Source organism: Cebus imitator, unplaced genomic scaffold (assembly GCF_001604975.1).
Source record: "Cebus imitator isolate Cc_AM_T3 unplaced genomic scaffold, Cebus_imitator-1.0 Scaffold266, whole genome shotgun sequence".
NCBI lineage: Eukaryota > Metazoa > Chordata > Mammalia > Primates > Cebidae > Cebus > Cebus imitator.
Genome location: NW_016107581.1, coordinates 1892868 through 1910523, shown reverse-complemented (window position 1 = coordinate 1910523; position 17656 = coordinate 1892868). Strand labels below are relative to the sequence as shown.

General features: G+C 56.0%; 1 protein-coding gene across 3 annotated transcripts; it reads right to left on the bottom strand.

Moving 5' to 3' along the window:
- Window positions 1-3396: 3396 nt before the first annotated feature.
- On the bottom strand, window positions 3397-14257 carry CYTH2 (cytohesin 2). Of its 3 annotated transcripts, none has more exons than XM_017500461.2 (12): window positions 13760-14257; window positions 12821-12968; window positions 12652-12718; window positions 10610-10728; window positions 9685-9765; window positions 8894-9006; window positions 8579-8727; window positions 7904-8015; window positions 4433-4509; window positions 4251-4322; window positions 4005-4159; window positions 3397-3661 (listed from the first exon to the last, which is right to left on the bottom strand). In XM_017500461.2, the coding sequence occupies exons 1-12, from the start codon at window positions 14232-14234 to the stop codon at window positions 3574-3576; spliced, it is 1656 nt and encodes a 551-aa protein (XP_017355950.1). In that variant the 5' UTR covers window positions 14235-14257; the 3' UTR covers window positions 3397-3573. The 3 variants fall into 3 exon arrangements, with proteins under 3 accessions (XP_017355950.1, XP_037584391.1, XP_037584390.1); XM_037728463.1 differs by lacking the exon at window positions 13760-14257 and adding an exon at window positions 13248-13684 and having other exon boundaries at window positions 4433-4511; window positions 7903-8015; XM_037728462.1 differs by lacking the exons at window positions 3397-3661; window positions 4005-4159; window positions 4251-4322; window positions 4433-4509 and adding an exon at window positions 7608-7687.
- Window positions 14258-17656: the final 3399 nt, after the last annotated feature.

Sequence of the window (17656 nt, the reverse complement as noted above, 5' to 3'; positions counted from 1 at the left end):
TACAAAAAATTAGCTGGGCATGGTGGCGCGTGCCTGTAGTCTCAGCTACTCAGGAGACTGAGGCAGGAGAATTGCCTGAACCCAGGAGGCGGAGGTTGCGGTGAGCCGAGATCGCGCCATTGCACTCCAGCCTGGGTAACAAGAGCGAAACTGTCTCAAGAAGAAAAAAAAAAAAAATCACATTCTGACATGCTGGGGGTTAGAATTGTAACATTAAGTTTCTGTTCGTTTTTTTCTGTGGCGGGGACACAATTTGAGTCGTGCTGAGTCCATTTTTGTTGCTCTGACAGAAGACCCGAGGCTGGGTCTTTATAAAGGAAGAGGTTAATTTGGCTCAGATTCTGATGGCTGGAAGGTTCAAGATGGGGCAGGTGCACTCAATGAGGATCTCCCTCATCCCTGAGTCTCTGTTGTTTTTTTGTTTGTTTGTTTTTCTAAAACCAAGTCTCGAATTGTTGCCCAGGCTGGAGTGCAAGGGCACAATCTCGGCTCACTGCAACCTCTGCCTCCTGGGTTCAAGCGATTCTCCTGCTTCAGACTCCTCAGTAGCTAGAATTACAGGCACCTACTACCACACCTGGCTAATTTTTTTTTTTCATTTCTAGTAGGGATGGGGTTTCACCATGTTGGCCAGGATGGTCTCGATCTCCTGACCTCATGATCCAGCCACCTGGGCCTCCCAAAGTGCTGAGATTACAGGTGTGAGCCACCATGCCCGGCCCCTTGAGGCTGCTTCTGCTCCTGGGGGAGAATGGAGGGAAGTGGCTATGTGCACAGAGACCACTTGTCGCTGGAGGAGGCAAGGGAGAAAAAAACAAATTCACAAATTCCCAGGGGTGAGAACTCACTCACCCCACAAAGGCAGGCATTAATCTCGCCATGAGGAATCCACCTCCAGACCACACAGCTCCTATTAGACCCCACATCCCAACACTTGCCACACTGGAGCCTGAACCTCAACATGAGTTTTGGTGAGAACAAACGGTATCCAAACCATAGCCGCCTGGAAGAACTAGGCTGAGGCCGAGCGTGGTGGCTCATGCCTATAATCCCAACACTTCGAGAGGCCGAGGTAGGTGGATCACCTGAGGTCAGGAGTTCAAGACCAGCCTGGCCAACATGGTGAAACCCTGTCTCTACTAAAAATACAAAAATTAGCTGGGCATGGTGGCAGGCACTTGTAACCCCAGCTACTCAGGAGGCTGAGGCAAAAGAATTGCTTGAACCTGGGAGGCAGAGGTTGCAGGGAGCCAAGATCGTGCCATTGCACTTCAGCATGGGGGACAGAGTGAGCAAGATTCCATCTCAAAAAAAAAAAAAAAGAAGCGGGCTGGGAGCTTGGGTGTCCTGGGTGAGGAGGGGCCCCAAAACCAGAATCCTCATTCCCTGGGGGAAGAAGGATTGTGGGCAATACTGGAGGTCAATGTGAAGTGACTGCAGCCTGGCTGGAATGTTTTCCAGGCATCTCCAGCTTAATTTGGTCAAAACAGAATGACCGATTTCCCCTAAAACACCCCCTTTAGACCACCTCAGTCATGGGACTGTCATTCACCAGCTGCCCCAGCTCTCAGCAAGTCCTGCTGGCTCCTCTTTGAAGGCTCCTGGAGTGCCCCACCGTTCTCCACCTCCACAGCCCCGCTATCCTGCACCCCCAATCCAATCACGTCAGGCCCCTGCTTCCTGGCCTTGCACGGCCTCCATCCTGCTATGAATTCACCTAGAGGTCCTCGCAGTGCACCAGGCCCCACGCCATCGGCCGCTTGCCTCTGCCCTCCCATCCCACCGCACTCCCCTCCTGGCCACGAGCAAACTCCGCGCCTCTTCCTGCCTCTGCCTGCCACGGCGCCGGCCGCCCTGCACGCCGTCCATCCGGGGAGGCGACAGGAAAGGGTGACACAGTGGCAGGACCTGCTGTTTACCCCGGGACCTCATCTCCCACGACCTTCTTGGGTCGATGACTCCATTTCCCTGGCACCTGTGGGAAAGACAAGTCGCGAATTCTGTTTACTCATCTGGGAACTCCATTTCCCACCAGCCCCCGGGGCCGCCGCGGTCAAAGCCTCTTCTGCACCCTCCACGAAAGTACCGGACCCGACTAAGATAAAGGCAAACGCCGCCACGGAGTCTCGGGAGACTGCGACGCCCGGGAAACCTTGGGTTTGGCTCTCCCGTGGCGGGGGAGCCGCACAGCCTACCAGGAACTGCAGACCACCCTCCCGCGGAGGGGCGCAGGGTCCCTGCGTTGCGAGGGCCTTCAGGCTGGCGGGTGCCTGTGGCCAAGGACGGGACCGGGATCAAGGCCCGAAATTCCAAAGTGCCGCACCCCTTCGGACAGGTTAACAGTGAACACAGCGGGTGGGAGGGACTACAACTCCCAGCACGCCCCGGGGCTACAGGCGCCTCTCCCACCCGCGCGCTGGTCCCCGACCCTGCCGGGAGTAGTTGTTTTTGGTTTTTGTTTTTAACTTAAGGAGCTCTTTGTCTTTAAAGGCCGGCGTGAGAGTGACATGGGGCCTCCCAATCCGCCACCCCACCCTTCTTGGGATCCACGAGCCCTTGTTCTTTGGGGACACCACGTATTCCCCAACTGGAGGGCAAAAGGGCACTGGCCTTAGCCCAGGATTCAGGGGTACCCCACAAGTCAAGACTTCACCTTCAAAGAGGCAGTCCTCATATTTCTTTGGCTGTCAGGAATCCCAGGAAAGACGTTCAGAACACAGGTCCTCAGCCCTATCCTTGACACAAAATGTCCTCCAGAGGCGACTGATGGATCCCGACTGATGGATCCTTCTGGGACTGAGAAGCCTTGCCCTCTTCGCCCCATCTAAGGCTGCCCAGTCCACTTCGGGACACCCCATCAGCAAGGCCCTTGAACTAGCTGTGCCCAGCACATGGGCCACCTCCTCCCAACTCATCCTTCCCTCACCCTTCTGAGGTGGTCGCATTTATAGTTCTTCCTGCTCCAGGCTGTCCTCAAAGCCCAGGCCCAGCTCACAACCTCATCAGCTTTATCTCCTGCCCCCTCAAAGACCTCAAGCCCAATGAAAGCAAAGACGGGAACTAGCTGACAGCTGTAGCTAACTGGCTGATGGCTGTCAAGAAACTTCTCGAATGAATGCTAGACCTTGACCCAGAACCTCTGCATCCATCCTGCTAAGAATTCCATCCCTGGCCAATTCCAACCCCAGACTCCCACCGTATTAACCTTCAACCTTTACTCCACTCCTGCTGGGCTCGGGATGAAACAGAACAGACCCACCCAGGACAGGCCCTGGGGCCACACCAAGCAAGCACCCACAGAGACAGGCGGGTCCAGGCCGCTGTCCAGGGGCAACAGGCTGCCTCCACCAAGCACCTCAGCTCTGTCAACCCCAAGAAATGAGGGGATCAGCAGGCTGAGTGGTTAAATAATTAATAAGATTACCAACAGTGTGTTAATTACAAAGAACAGAGAGGAGCTAGAGGTGGTGAATTTTCCAAACAGGGAACCAGGATTCACAGCCCCAAGGCCCAGGGGTCCGGCCACCCAGGCGGGGCAGCTCCGTAATAAATAATGGAGTTGGGGGCGGGGAGTCAGGGCTGCTCCTGCTTCTTCTTGACTGAAATCCGCTTCTTTCTCGCTGCCAACATCTCATAGAAGGGGTCCACACTCACAGCTGCCCTGCAGAAGGGAAGGGATCCCAGGATGAGGGCCAAGGAGTCCAGGCCCCCAGGCCCTCCTCCCTCACACTCATGAGTCCAATCCCCAGGCCCTCCTCCCTCAGACCCACGGGTCCAGGCCCCCAGCCCCTCCTCCCTCAGACTCATGGGTCCAGGCCCCTAGCCCCTCCTCCCTCAGACCCACAGGTCCAGGCCCCCAGGCCCTCCTCCCTCAGACCCAGGGGTCCAGGCCCCCAGCCCCTCCTCCCTCAGACCCAGGGATCCAGGCCCCAGCACCTCCTCCCTCAGACCCAGGGGTCCAGGCCCCAGCCCCTCCTCCCTCACACCCAGGGGTCCAGGCTCACTCAATGGACTTGATCCACTCATCCTTCTCCTCCTGCGTAGGGGCTGAGATCCGGTATACCATATGGTTGCCCTCCACCACCCGGCCATCCGCCTCGGTTTTGCAGGCTTTGATGAGCTGCCCCTTGTTGTTGGGGATGTAAAGCTCAAAGCAGTTCTGGGGACGAGAGGGGAAGGGTGAAGGTGAGAGCCAGCCCTGGGCAGAGGTGGCCCGCCCTGGCAGGAAGGTGTACAGAGAGGGGTCTCACCGGTTTCCGGGGGTCATCCACCTCTCGGATGCTCAGATTCTCCAGGGGGATGATTCCTCGGGGCTCCTTGTCCTGAAGAAGCAAGTTGGATAGAACTCAGACTTCCAAATCCTCACTCCATGCTGTCCAGGCTCCCAGCCCCTCCTCCCAGGACCCCAGAGCCCAGCCCAGGTCACCCTCACCGTCGTGTACTCAAAGTAGTAGAGGCAGTTGTCTGTGAGGATAAACCAGCGCCGCTTCCACGTCTTCACCCGGCCCCCTGAAAGGGAAGGGGTGGGAGGGGGCCTGGGCTCAACGGAGGGGGACAGGGCCTCTGGGAGGTGGGAGGGGCGTAAGAAGCAAAGCAAGAGCAGGAGAGGCGGGGCTCCTGGGGCCTAGGACAAAGCCGCTGCGTGGTGGGGAGACAGACAATCAGGGACAGGTGTGTTGGGGCTCCAGGAATCGTCCACCCCCAGCTTGGGGCTCCACTTTTCTAGGTTTGTCAGCCCCCTCCTGCTGTGGGCCGGAGGCCAGGGCAGCCCCCTCCCCTGTCTAGTGATGGGGAACAAGGACAGATCGTGTACCTACCTCCTGGGGCAGACAGCGAGAAAGCAGGCAGGACCAGGTGCAGGAGAAGGGAAGGCGGGAGAGCGGAGCACCCCAAGAGCCGCAGGTGACAGAAACAGGGTAGGTGCGGAGCGGGATGTGCAGGGGGCAGGGCAGAGAGGTAAACACAGAGACAGAGAAACACGCAGAGGGAGGGGAGGGAGAGAGAGGGAAGAAAACCAGTTACATCCACATGAGGGGCGGATGACCGAGGCCCCTCCCTCCCAGAGAGGCCAAGGGCCCTGAGCCCCAGGTGGTGGCTTGGAAAACCCCTTGCATGGGCAGAGGGCCCCAGCCCACCCCCTAAGGTCTGTCCCAGGCCAGGAGGGTCCTCCCTTGACATGGTGAAAGTGCCTCTCCCCTGTAGGTGGGAAGAGGCAAAAGCCCCAGCCTTTGGTCAGAGGTGGATATGGGGGCCCATCTCAGCTCCTGCACAAACTGGCTGTGTGACCTCAGGACACTCTCTTGGCCTCTCTGGACTCCAGCCTGGAGACTCACTTGGGCCCACACCTTCCTGTGGCAAAAGGACCCGCTTTTGGCTTCCTCGTGGGCCCAGGTTTAAACAGTGAAAGTCATAATGGCTTTTATTAGCCATGAAGGAGGAACTGTGGTCACCCATCTCCACTCCTGCACTGCCACCTTTAAGGAAGGGACGCCCCTCTCTAACTGGCATAACAGGAACAGAGGCCCTCTGGCCAGAAATGTCCCTGGGGCTGGTGGGCAACCTTAGATGGGGCCCAGGGCCAAAATGAGGAGTGAGCCTCAATTTCTTCATCTGGGAAATGGGAAAGGTTGCTGCTGACGGGAGTATTTTGTTTTTTTTTTTTTGAGACGGAGTTTCACTCTTGTTGCCCAAGCTGGAGTGCAATGGCATGAACTTGCATCACTGCAACCTCCATCTACCTCCCGGGTTCACACAATTCTCCTGCCTCAGCCTCCCAAGTAGCTGGGACTACAGGTGCGCACCACCACGCTCGGCTAATTTTTGTATTTTTGTAGAGACAGGGTTTCACCATGTTGCCCAGGATGGTCTTCATCTCTTTTTTTTTTTTTTTTGGTCTTCATCTCTTGACCTCCTGATCCACCTGCCTTGGCCTCCCAAAGTGCTGGGATTAGAGGTGTAAGCCACTGTGACCGGCACAGGAGCAGTTTTGAGGGAAGCAGTTCCTTGTGAGGCTGGCACTTTCCTGCTTCTCTTTCTAGCCTGCCCACTGCCAGGTCACTCAAGGACTCAATTTCCCCCAACACGGTCTGCCTCCCTTGGATCCAATACAGGGGTGGGGACTGGGGTTGGCTGAACAGTGATTTGCATGTTGCATTTTTATTTGAGAGAGACAGGGTCTTCTGCCGCCCAGGCTGCGGTGCCGTGGCACAATCATGACTCACTGCAGCCTTGACCACTCGGGCTCAAACAATCCTCCTGCGCCACCACGCCCGGCTAATTTTTTTATTATTTTTGTAGAGATGGGGGTCTCATTATATTGCCCAGGTTGGTCTCAAAGTCCTGGCCTCTAGCAATCCTCCTGTCTTGGCCTCCCAAAGTGCTAAAATTACAGGAGTGGGGCCCTGCACCCAGCCTGACTTGCATATTTTACATTTACCAGGAAACCCTGGCATCTGCTGAGGTGGTGACGCCCTGGTTTAAGAGCACAGTTCAGGCCAGGTGCAGTGGCTCACAGCTGTAATACTGGCACTTTGGGAGGCAGAGGTGGGCAGATCACGAGGTCAGGAGTTGGAGACCAGTGTGACAAACATGGTAAAACCCCATTTCTACTAAAAAAAAAAAATACAAAAATTAGCCCAGCATGGTGGTGCATGCCTGTAGTCCCAGCTACTCAGGAGGCTGAGGCGGGAGAATCACTGGAACCTGGGAGGTGGAGGTTGCAGTGAGCCAAGATCGAGTCACTGCACTCCAGCCTGGGCGACAGAGCAAGACTCCGTCTAAAAAAAAAAAAAAAAAAGCACAGTTCCACATGGGGAGGCCCCCAAGAGGCAGAGGCCAAAGCTGCCCTGTCCAGTCCTCCTTCCAAGCCTGGCCTTGACCCCCTTCCCTGAGCTGGAAGCTTCCTCTGGGTTCTCCTGCTGTCCCAGGAAGCCTCCACTGTTGCACTGGGCTGTAGCTTCTCAGATCCGTCTCTCTGGAGCAGCTGTGCCCACTTCTGTTATAAACTACATCTAACTCGCAGGTGGCACCTGCTGTTGCCAGGCGCCGCTCCAGGCCAGTGGCTCTCAACCTCACCTATACATTGGGAGCTCCTGGGGAGCTTTAACCATGACTGATGGCCCTCCTGCCTCTGAGAGCCTGACTTCAGAAGTCTGTGGCCTGGCCACCGGACTTTTCCAAGTGCCCAGGTGAATCTCACGCGCAGCCAGGGCTGTGAACAACTCCAATCCTCGTGCTAGCTCCTCACCACGCTACCATCCTGTCTGATCCACACTAACCAACCGTGAATGCGCCAGTGCCACATGTTACGATGAAGACTCCCCTCTCCATCCCTGCTGGACCTCCCGACTCATCTGCACCAGCCCTGGGTATTCCCTCCGAAGCCAGGAGCCAGAATCTGGGATAGATTTCCTCGCTTGTTGGGTTTTCTGCCTGTGGGTGGCTGGGACAGCCAGGGCTCTGGGTCTGATGCCTTGGAGTGCAGGGTCAGTCCTGCCTGGGATCCTGGGAATTCTTCAACTATTGCCAAGGGGAATAACAGGTTCCAGAGGCGGGTCTCCCTCAGGCTGGGTTAACGCAGTGGAGAGAACCCAGAGTGAACTCTCCCCCACAAAAGGACAGCATCACCTGCCTCTCACTGCCTCCTCAGCCCAGCTCAGGGTCTGGCACAGAAGGGCTCCATGAACATCTGTGGGTAAAGGGAAGGGGCTGGGAAGTACGTACTACAGGCCAGACCCAGCGCACAGGACTGATTTTATTTTCAGCCCCATTTTTTGGGTGTGGAAAACTGAGGTTCAGAGAGGTCGAATCATTTACCCCAGCAGGTTTGTGTGGAAGCTGAGTCCAGGCCCAGGCCCACTAACTTCCCCCGAGGAGGGACCAGCAGTGTTGGGAGGGCACGTACCCAGCTTCAGGAGCCAGCCCTCCCGGTCCGGGTTGAAGAAGGTGTGGGTCAGGTCGTTCCCGTCATCCTCAGGAATCTTGAAGGGCTCATTTCGGATGCTGTCGTAGAGGTTCTGAGGAGCAACGGCTGTATCAGCCACTCCAGGCCCCTAGGACTCCCCAGGGTTACTCAGGGTTGGGGGAGCACCGAGACCCAGAGTGGGATGACTCATGGTGAGGAAGAGAGAGGGGCAGGCTGGGGAGGGGGCAAGTAGAAGGCAGAGAAGGGGAGGGAGGCTGAGGTGGGAGAGGAAAGAAGAGATGCCCAGGTGACAGGTGGAGAAGCCAGCTGCATCCTCAGAGAAATAAACAGATGGGGAATGAGGCCAACTGAGAGCCAGGAGGTGCGACAGCCATAGACAGAGAAAGACAGGCCAATAAAGTCAGGGCCAGTGCCTGAGACAGTCAAGAAGAGAAGCAACGAGACAGAGCAAGAACGAGAGAGAGAGAAAGAGAGACAGACAGGCAGGGAGGGGAAAGATCACGAACGAGCTGGCATAATCACGCCATCTGGGGGGTGAGGGCAGACACCAGTGACCCTGGGCAGACAGCTCAGGCACTAGGAGACCACAGGTGGGGCGGGGGTGTCTGTGGCAGGAAGAGGGACAGGACTGCGGGGCAGGGAATAGGGGCTGACCCTGAGCAGCTCCTCAGGCAGGTCCCCGCCCTCGTTGATGCCCCGGTTCATGGCCACAAAGCGCTCCAGGCCTGGCTTGTCGCGGACATTGGGGTTGTGGAGGCTGGTGTTGAGCATGATGACAGCGAAGGACAGCACATAGCACGTGTCTGCATAGGACAGGGTAGGTGGTGACAACCCAGGTATGTCAGCCCCCCGCGCCCCCCTCCCCAGGACCCAGGATTCCCGTCTCCCAGCCCCCTCCCTCCCTCAGACCTAGAAGCCTGGCCCCGTCTCCTCTTTCTCTTTCCCAGGACCCAGGAGTCGGGGCCGCACCTGTGGACTGGAAAACCCCAGGGTTACACAGGCAGTATCGCTGGGCGAAGGCCTCCATCATCCGGTCAATTTTCTGGGCCTCTCCAGGGAGGCGAAAGCTCCATAGAAACTGCCTGGGTTGGGGAGGGGCTGGGATGAGTGCCAGGGCTAGCAGAAGCCCGTCCCCACTCTCAGTCCCTGTGTGAGAAACTGGTCCATGAGGAATCCCAAACTTCCGGCCTCAGCAGTTGGCTCAGGTATGGTCACATGATCCAATCTGACCAACAGGCACTGGCCATGGGAGTGTTGTGGATTGCTACAGAAATAGCCTCTTTCTGCTAAGTTTGCTAGACAGGTCTGGGGTTGTTACCAGATAAGAGAGTCTGCAGAGAGCAATGCTGACACAGTGGTGAACACAAGAGACAGAGAAAGTTGGCTTTCTGCCACTATTTTGGCTCCTGGATATAGCTATGCCTGAAGGAGGCCATAACCCTGGACTCATGGTACAGGACACACTCAGTTCCCTAGTTTTTGTTTCTGTGTTTTTCTTTTTTCTTTTTTTTTTAAAGATGGGGTTTCACCATGATGGCCAGGCTGGTCTTGAATGCCTGACCTCAGGTGATCCACCCACCTCAGCCTCCCAAAGTGCTAGGATACCACCCACCTCAGCCTCCCAAAGTGCTAGGATTACAGGCGTGAGCCACCGTGCCCAGCCTGTTTCTGTGTTTTTCTTGAGTAAGGTTTGTTGCTTGTAACTAGAAAAGCTCTGACAGGTACATTCCTGCCATTCCAAACCCCTCCCCCTCACTCACCTGAGGGCCTGCACCAGATTGAGGTCGGTGAACTCATGCAGATCCACAAAAGCATGGAGTACTGCCAGGTTCAGCTCTTCCCTGGAAGGACGGGACAGAATCACATGCAGTTTGGAGAGGCCGGGGCAGGAGTACGCAGGAAGCAGGGCCCCAGGGAAGCTGTGCCCCCTCTTCAGCACCACAGCTGCCCTCTGCAGAGGGTGAAGCTTCTTGCTGGGCTCCCACACAGGCCTGGCCCTGGGGTGGGGGATGCTCAGAACACACTCTTGGGAGGAATACCTGCCTTGGGAACCCTGGTTAGGCCGTCCTTTGCACAGCTGGGAGAAACGCGGCAAGCACATATGCCACGGACCATCACCTCTCTCAAATGATACCCACACTCCCCAGATATCCAGACACAGTCCCCACAGCCCCCAGACAACCAGAGATGCTTCCCACATACCCCAGATCTCTATAAATCCCTGATTCCCAGATGTCCGCAGATGGCCTCCAATCATCTGACTCCAGTCCAGTCCCATGCACCCTAGGCTTCTAAATGATCCCCACAACTCCTAGGTGTGCACGAGGGCCCAATAGTGCCCACGGCTCCCAGCTGACCACACGGTGCCCATGCACAGCTGTGGTCCACCCATGGTTCTCACGCTCCCATGATACTTGAGAGATGTTCTCCACTGTTCAGATGTAAATGGATGCCTCTCCAGACACACCCCCCCAGGGAATTCCAGAAGGTCCCTGCATCCCCAGATGCTCTCAGTTGGCCGCAGGCTCCCCTAACCCCCGCGTCAGTCCATTCTGTCAGTCTGAAAGATGATCGGCCAGAGCGTCTCTGATGTACCACCTGTGAGCTGCCAGTGTGAGGGCAGGAGCTGGGCACAGGGGGTGGGCAGGAGGGAGGGGCCCCACGAGCGCTGAGTGGTGGCCATACCTCTCCCCCAGGTAGTCCCCGATGGCGGTCTTGTTCAGCCCCTCGCCCTTGTACAGGAAGCGGGCGATCTCCTCAGGTGTGTTCTGCAGAAGTTCGTTCTCCACCAAAAACTGGATGCCCTGGTGGTGGGGACAAGGTCTCAGTGCTGAGGGCCAGAAAGCCACTCCCCTCACCTCCCAGGGAACCTCAGCATCCATACCTACCCCCACCCTCAACAGACCAGGGCCAGCTTCATTTTCAGCCTTCTCACAGGTCCTTAAACCGACTCATAGCCTTTGCACCTCATGGCCCACCCTTTCTGCCTTTGCCTGGTTAAATGCAGCATCAACAACAGGGTCTGGCAAGGAACAGGTGCTCACCACATTTTCTTTCTTTTTTTTTTGACAGTCTCACCCTATCTCCAGGCTAGAGTGCAACGGCACCATTGCAGCTCACTGCAACTTCCGTTTTCCGGTTTCAAGCAATTCTCCTGCCTCAGGCTCCTGAATAGCTGGGACTACAGGCACACACCACCACACCTGGCTAATTTTTTTGTATTTTCAGTAGAGATGAGGTTTCACCAGGCTAGTCAGGATGGTCTCAATCTCTTGACCTCGTGATCCACTTGCCCTGGCCTCCCAAAGTGCTGGGATTACAGGCGTGAGCCACCATGTCCAGCCTTTTTTTTTTTTTTTTTTTTGAGACCTGGTCTCGCTCTGTTGCACAGGCTGAAGTGCAGTGGCGTGATCACAGCTTACTGCAGCTTCGAACTGCTGGGCTCAAGGGATCCTCTCACTTCAGCCTCCTGAGAAGCTAGAACTATAGGCATGAGCCAACACACCTGGATAATTTATTTATTTATATCTTTTCTAGAAATGAGTTATCACTCTGCTGCCCAGGCTGGTCTCAAATTCCTGCTTCAAGCAATCCTCCTGCCTCAGCATCTCGAAGCACTGCGATTACAGGCATAAGCCACTGAACCAGCCAATAAACGTTTGCTGAATGACTGAAAAGGGTTCCAGTTGCTTCAGGAAACAATAACGTGACAACCTGTTAGCAGATGCAGTCTCTCCAGGGCTGTGAACTCAGGGCCCAGGCTAGACTGAGGCTTCTCTGAGTCTCTGTGCTATGAAGACCTCTCTGTTACTGCCATATCTCACTCTGAATTGTGCTACTGGTGTTTGGGGAGTGCAGGGCAGCATCTGATTTTTCTTTCAGTCTCCAGCATCATCCTAGACAGGATCAGGCTCTCCAGAGGCCTCGGAAAATGGGTGTTAAATGAGTATGTGAACAGGCTGGGCATGGTGGCTCACGCCTCTAATCCCAGCATTTTGAGAGGCTGAAGCAGGCGGATCACACGAGTTCAGGAGTTTGAATCCAGCCTGGCCAACATGATGAAACCCTGTCTCTACTAAAAATACAAAATTTAGCTGGGCATGGTGGCGGGAGCCTGTAAGCCCAGCTACTCGAGAGGTTGAGGCAGGAGGATTGCTTGAACCCAGGAGGCAGAGGTTGCAGTGAGCCAAGATCACATCACTGCACTCCAGCCTGGGTGAAAGAGCAAGATAATGTCAAAAAAAAAAAAAAAGTAAGTGAACAAAAGACTTTCCTGAACCTGGTGAACACCTATTCATCCTTCAAACCCGAGCTGAATGTCTCCTCCTCAAGGAAGCCCTCCCTGACTCTACCAGCCTGCCTCCTCCCCTGGTCCACTACCCTGATACCTCCATCATGGCACCAGTCGACCCTTGTTTGTGCATGTCACTTTGTCCACAGCCCCTACAAGACTCCAGCTCATCTTGGGACTACAAGAAGTGCGCCCATGCAAGTAGACGGTGCAAGACAACCCTCCCGCAGGGGACACAACTAGGGAGTCAGGGGGGCTGGAACACTTGCTAGTGTTCAGAGAACAAATGGACAGCCAGTCTCTGAATCCAGGGATTAGGACCAAGTCTGTCCACCTAGAATAGACCTGGAGCCATCATGCTTCTGGAACCCGGAGGTGCCAGAAGTTCCTGCCTGGATGTCTGCCCAGCTGATCCCAGTCCTGTGGCCCCAGGCACCTTCTTAGGGTCCATGTTGAACTTCTTCCTGCCCATTGCCATCTTCCGGTTCCTCTGCAAGGTCTTACTGCAGGAGCAGAGAGCAGGGTAGGGGGCGGAAGGTCAACGCCTGGACATCCCTGGCCTCGGCCAACCCCACGCCCCCCAGGTCGTCCGCCCCAGCCCTCACCTGCCCTCATTGGCCTCCAGTCCCTCCACCTCGCTCATGGCTTCGCTGAGCTCCTCCCGCAGGCGCTGAATCTCCACCAGCAGCTCCTGCTTCCGCCGCCGGATGTTCTCCAGCTCCATCCGCTCCTCCGGAGTCAGGTCTGGGGGTTCTGGGGGTCAGGGTCAAGGTTTAAAAGTCAGTGCTGGGGGCCGTGAGCCGGAATTCCTGCAGTCTGGGGGCGGAGAGAGCTCGGAAAGGACACATAAGGGGCTTCCTATGTCTGGACCGAAGAATGGGCTGGGGGCCTGGATTCCAAACTCTCGAGTTCTGGGGGAGGAGTGGACTTGGGGCCCAGATTCCTGAGTCTGAGGGAGAAGGGGAATGGGTGCCTGAGCTCTTAGGTCTGAGGAAAGAAAGGGCTGGGAGCCGGAATTTCTAGGTCCATTACTTGGAAGGGGACTGAGGCCTTGGTTTTCTGACTCCATTCTTGGCGAAGTAGTAGCTGGGGACTTGGGTGTCCGGACTCCTGGGTCCACGAAAAGTCACTACAGCCAGGAGAGCTGATGACAGCTCGAAAGAGTTGGGAAGGTGGGGCGGGACATCGACGGCCCCCGCCCCCCAAGATTTCTCCCCTCCTGGCAACCCGAGTGCCCCTCCCCGGCAGGCGCCGGGCTTGCCCGCCCCTCCAGCTGGAATGGTTCCGCCCCGGCCGCGCCTCCACCGCTCCATCCCGCCCCTCCCGCCGCCGCCGGAAACAGGCTCAGCCCAAACAATGGCCTGGAACACCCCGCTCTCGGGTCCAGCCGGAAGCCCGTCCAGCGCCCCACAAAAGCGGTGCGACGAGGCTACGACGGGACCCAACGTCTCTGGGTGGCGCGCACCAGGAGAAACGTTCGCGGCGGAACGTTCAGGAGAAAACGCTCTAGCAGCTCCCATCCGACCCCGCCCCTCCCGACCTACCATAGACGCCGTCCTCCATGGCGGCTAGGAAGGCCCGCGGGGAGTCCGGGGCAGTCCCGCCGGTCGGGCCTGGATCCGCGTTGGCCCGCGGGCTCTGGTGAGCCCGCTCAAACGCCCCGGGAGCCACCGCCGCCTCCTCAGCGCCAGTCCTCAGCGCTGAAAAGACTCTCCCTTCGTCTCCCAACCGCCCCTTCAGTAGGGACCGCCCCTCTTTTTGACACCCTCCAATCCACAGTGGGCGCTTTCGTCCTCCCCGCCCTCGACACCAAAGGATCGTCCTCCAGGTCCAAGAGTCGCACAAAAAGCTGATGTAGGTATGTCCGGCCGGAGGTAGACGGCCCGCGGGACCAATCGGATTGCAGGCAGGGCAGCAGGCCCCGCCTCTGAAACAACAGACAGCCTTTGACAGGCTTGCTCTCCAATGAGAAGCCTCGGAAAAGTGTTGCGTGGAGGCGGAGCTACGCGGAACAGACATGACGGCGCCTGCTCAAAGGCCTTGGACACTGGGAGACTAGGTCAACCGAACCCCGCCTCCAGTAATACGTTACTAAGGGGTGGTACTTTGTTAGTCTTGTTGCCAGGGGGCGGGGCTACAACTGTGGCTTGTTTTTGTAAGCCACACCTCCTAGCAGCCCATGCTGGCTTCTGGCCGCTGAGGTTGCCATGCAACGGGGAGCCGCTTTCGGCCTCTTTTGCATTTCTTCTCCGGGTACTTTCCTCTCCTCTCAGTCCCTCCTAATCTTCAAACTCCTTACCATCATCTATGCCATCCCCATCCCCCTCAGCCTCTTCAGAGTCATGGGGTGGTGAAACGAAAGATTTATTCTCTTGTTTTTTTTTTGGAATCCTGCTCTGTCACGCAGGCAGTGGCGCGATCTCGGCTCACTGCGACCTCTGCCTCCCGGGTTCAAGCGATTCTCCTGCCTCAGCCTCCCGAGCTGGCACTACAGGCACACAGCACCACGCCTGGCTAATTTTCTTTTTTTTTTTTATAGAGACGGAGTTTCACCGTATGGGTCAGGCTGATCTTGAACTCCTGACCTTGTGATCCGCCCACCTCGACCTCCCAAAGTGCTGGGATTACAGGTGTGAGCCACTGCGTCCACCCAAGATTTACTTTTTCTAAATGCTATGCTATTTGGTGTCACGGAGAATAGAACAGGGGAAGGTGAAATTTGGTGAAAGCACAGGCTTGGCCTTCCTGGCGCCTTCTGCTGCTCAGACTCCTCCCTCATTCCCCCAAACTCCTCCTCTTAGCTTAGTATCATCCTTCTAATACTCCTCCCTTCCACAAGCATCCTCTCACCTCTCTGATTCCTTCTCCCATCTCAGAAGGCCTTTTCTTTCTCTCTGGCTTCCCTTACTTCACCGTCCCCCTCATCCTCTCATACCCTTGCCCCCCCCCTTTTTTTTGGGGGGGGGTATGGAGTTTCACTCTTGTTGCCCAGGCTGGAGTTAAGTGGCACAATCTCGGCTTACTGCAACCTCAACCCGCCAGGTTCAAGGGATTCTCCTGCCTCATCCTCCCAGGTTTGGAGGGGAGACCCGATAAGTGCCAAGGCAGGAGTCCGAAGCCTCAGCCTATTCCCATAGAAGAAAAGAAGAAAATAACCAGAGATATAACCACAGTAGTTATTCACAGGTGGTCTTAGTTATTCATAGGTGATCTTAGTTCTTTTACTAATGACTCTCAGGTCGCAAAGTGTGAACCTGGGGTGACATTGTGAAAGAAATGACCCTAAGGCAAGACACTTTAAGCCGTCTGTCACACCCGTGGAAGGGCTGCTGGAGGGTGCCTTGGCTCTGCAGCAGCACCAGCGCTGGGAAAGCGCCCGCTGTTTAGCAAGCTGCAGAAAGAAATGTCAGAGATGTCTCCTTCTCCCGGGGAGGTAGGAGAAAACTCCACTCCTCCAAGCTCTTGCGGTAGGCCTGGCGGCTGTCAGGTAGGCCCACAGACATCCAGGGACTTAACTGTCTCTTTGTGATGCTGTGCTTCAGCAGTCATGTTCCATGTCCACTCTCATGTTCTGTTTCTGCACCTGGTTCCTTTTTTCTTAGAAGAGATAATCAGTAAAGGTAATATAAATCTTTATGTCTTTGTTCTTTCTTGACAACTATGGAAAAGTGCTGACGCATTATGCTCCTTACCTCATCTCGGCTACTAGAAAGTCTTGGGTCCCCACCTATATGACACGTGATGTTCTTGACCCTGTCACTGACCACCAATGCCACGCCCTACCTACTCTGCCCCCAGCTTTATACTCAATAAAAGTCAGAGTGTGCGGACACTCGGGGCCACTGCTGGACTCCACGCTTTGGTTGGCAGTGGACCCCAGGGCCAAAACTCTCTTTTTTCTATCTCTGTGTCTTGTGTCTTTTATGTCTACAGTTTCTCCTCTCCACACCAGCAGAGGGGCTCAAAGGACCCTGTAGGGCTAGACCAAGTAGCTGGGATTACAGGCACCCACCACGATGCCTGGCTAATTGTTGTATTTTTAGTAGAGTCAGGGTTTTGCCGTGTTGGCCAGGCTGGTCTCGAACTCCTGAACTCAGGTGATCCACCAGCCTCAGCCTCCCAAAGTGCTGGGATTACAGGCATGAACCACCATGCCCAGCCACCCTTGCCCTTCTTAAACTCCTCCCTTCTCTGAGAATCCTTCCTCCTCTAAGGCCACTTCCCCTGCCCCAGCCTCTGGGTCCCATTACTTGGAATGGGGTCAAGGGCCTGGGTGAAATGGGGAAGCCAGGCACCCCGGTAAATAGGAAAGCCATCATGGAGGTTGAAGTGGTGCCTGGGCCTTGTCCTCATTTGCTGTCCCTGGGCTGGGCAGGTGGGGACGGATTCGAGGCCAGGACCTGGTTAAGCTGTCGGATTAGACATGGAGGCTCTTAATCCCCTCACTGACCTTTATGAGTGGCCCAGGCCCTGCCCTCCTCAGTGGAAAACCAGGCTGGGCTGCCCTGCTCCCACCCTCCTTCCAAACAAAACCCCCTCCCTGCCCCTTCACTTCCAACTTAACATCCTTTCCCAACCCTGCGTTTCCATGGTCCCCGCCCCCGTCCCTTCCTACCCCAGACACCTGAGCTGAAAGGAAACCCAGCTAATTAATCCCATCCGGTTATTAGGTGGGGATTCTGAAGGATAAAGGGAGATGGAGAAGCTGGAGGGGGCACCTGGGTTGATGCAGCACTTGTGAAGGCTGAGTGCCAGTGATGGTGGCTGCCCTCGGTCCAGAATACAGGCTGGGAACACATCCTCCTCCCTGTCCCTGGCTGCCTCTGCAGCTGGCTCCCAGCCTGTAGAGTACTTAGGTAGATGGCAACATGGGCAGGGGGCTAGGTCCCAGGACCCATGCTCGAGAAACACATTCGCAGACACACCCACTGGGGCTCCTAATTCTTTAATCTGGGGGCCAGGTCTCCCCGTAAAACACTCACTCCCCCATAGTGGGAAGAACCTTGGTGTCCAGAGCTACCTCCTCCTTCCCAGGTCCCCAAGCTGGGCCAGGGAAGGGACTCTGGCTGTGAGCCACAGCCCACGCCTACCCTTGCCCTGAGTCAGACACCTGAGTTCAGAGCCAGCCTCCCCTTCCAGCCTAACCTCCCCGGGCCGTAGGATCGAGCACTGGGGAGAGCAGGAAAATCCCCAGGACTCGAATCCCCATCCCACCCTTGGTGAGGTGAGGACTCATCCTGCTGGAAAGGCCCCTGAAGGACTTTACAGATGGGAAACTGACATGAAGCAGGACACAGTAGTTGGGGCGGCATTGGGATTTACAGCAAGGCTTCTTGGGCCCTTGAAAAGGACCTCATTCCAATTAGTGCTCCATTTCTAAGCCTGTTGTAGGAACCGGGGGAAAAAATAGATATCTGTATATATATTATATATATATAATA

What these genes read in the sequence shown, in the direction of transcription:
- CYTH2 (XM_017500461.2), bottom strand. Translation starts at nt 14,234, where the DNA reads ATGTCTGTTCCGCGTAGCTCCGCCTCCACGCAACACTTTTCCGAGGCT. An exon ending in CTGGAGGCCAATGAGGGCAG is followed by an intron (nt 12,719 to 12,820) that starts GTGAGGGCTGGG and finishes CTGCTCCTGCAG; the next exon opens with TAAGACCTTGCAGAGGAACC. An exon ending in GGGCTGGCTCCTGAAGCTGG is followed by an intron (nt 4,510 to 7,903) that starts GTACGTGCCCTC and finishes CTTCCCTTTCAG; the next exon opens with GGGGCCGGGTGAAGACGTGG.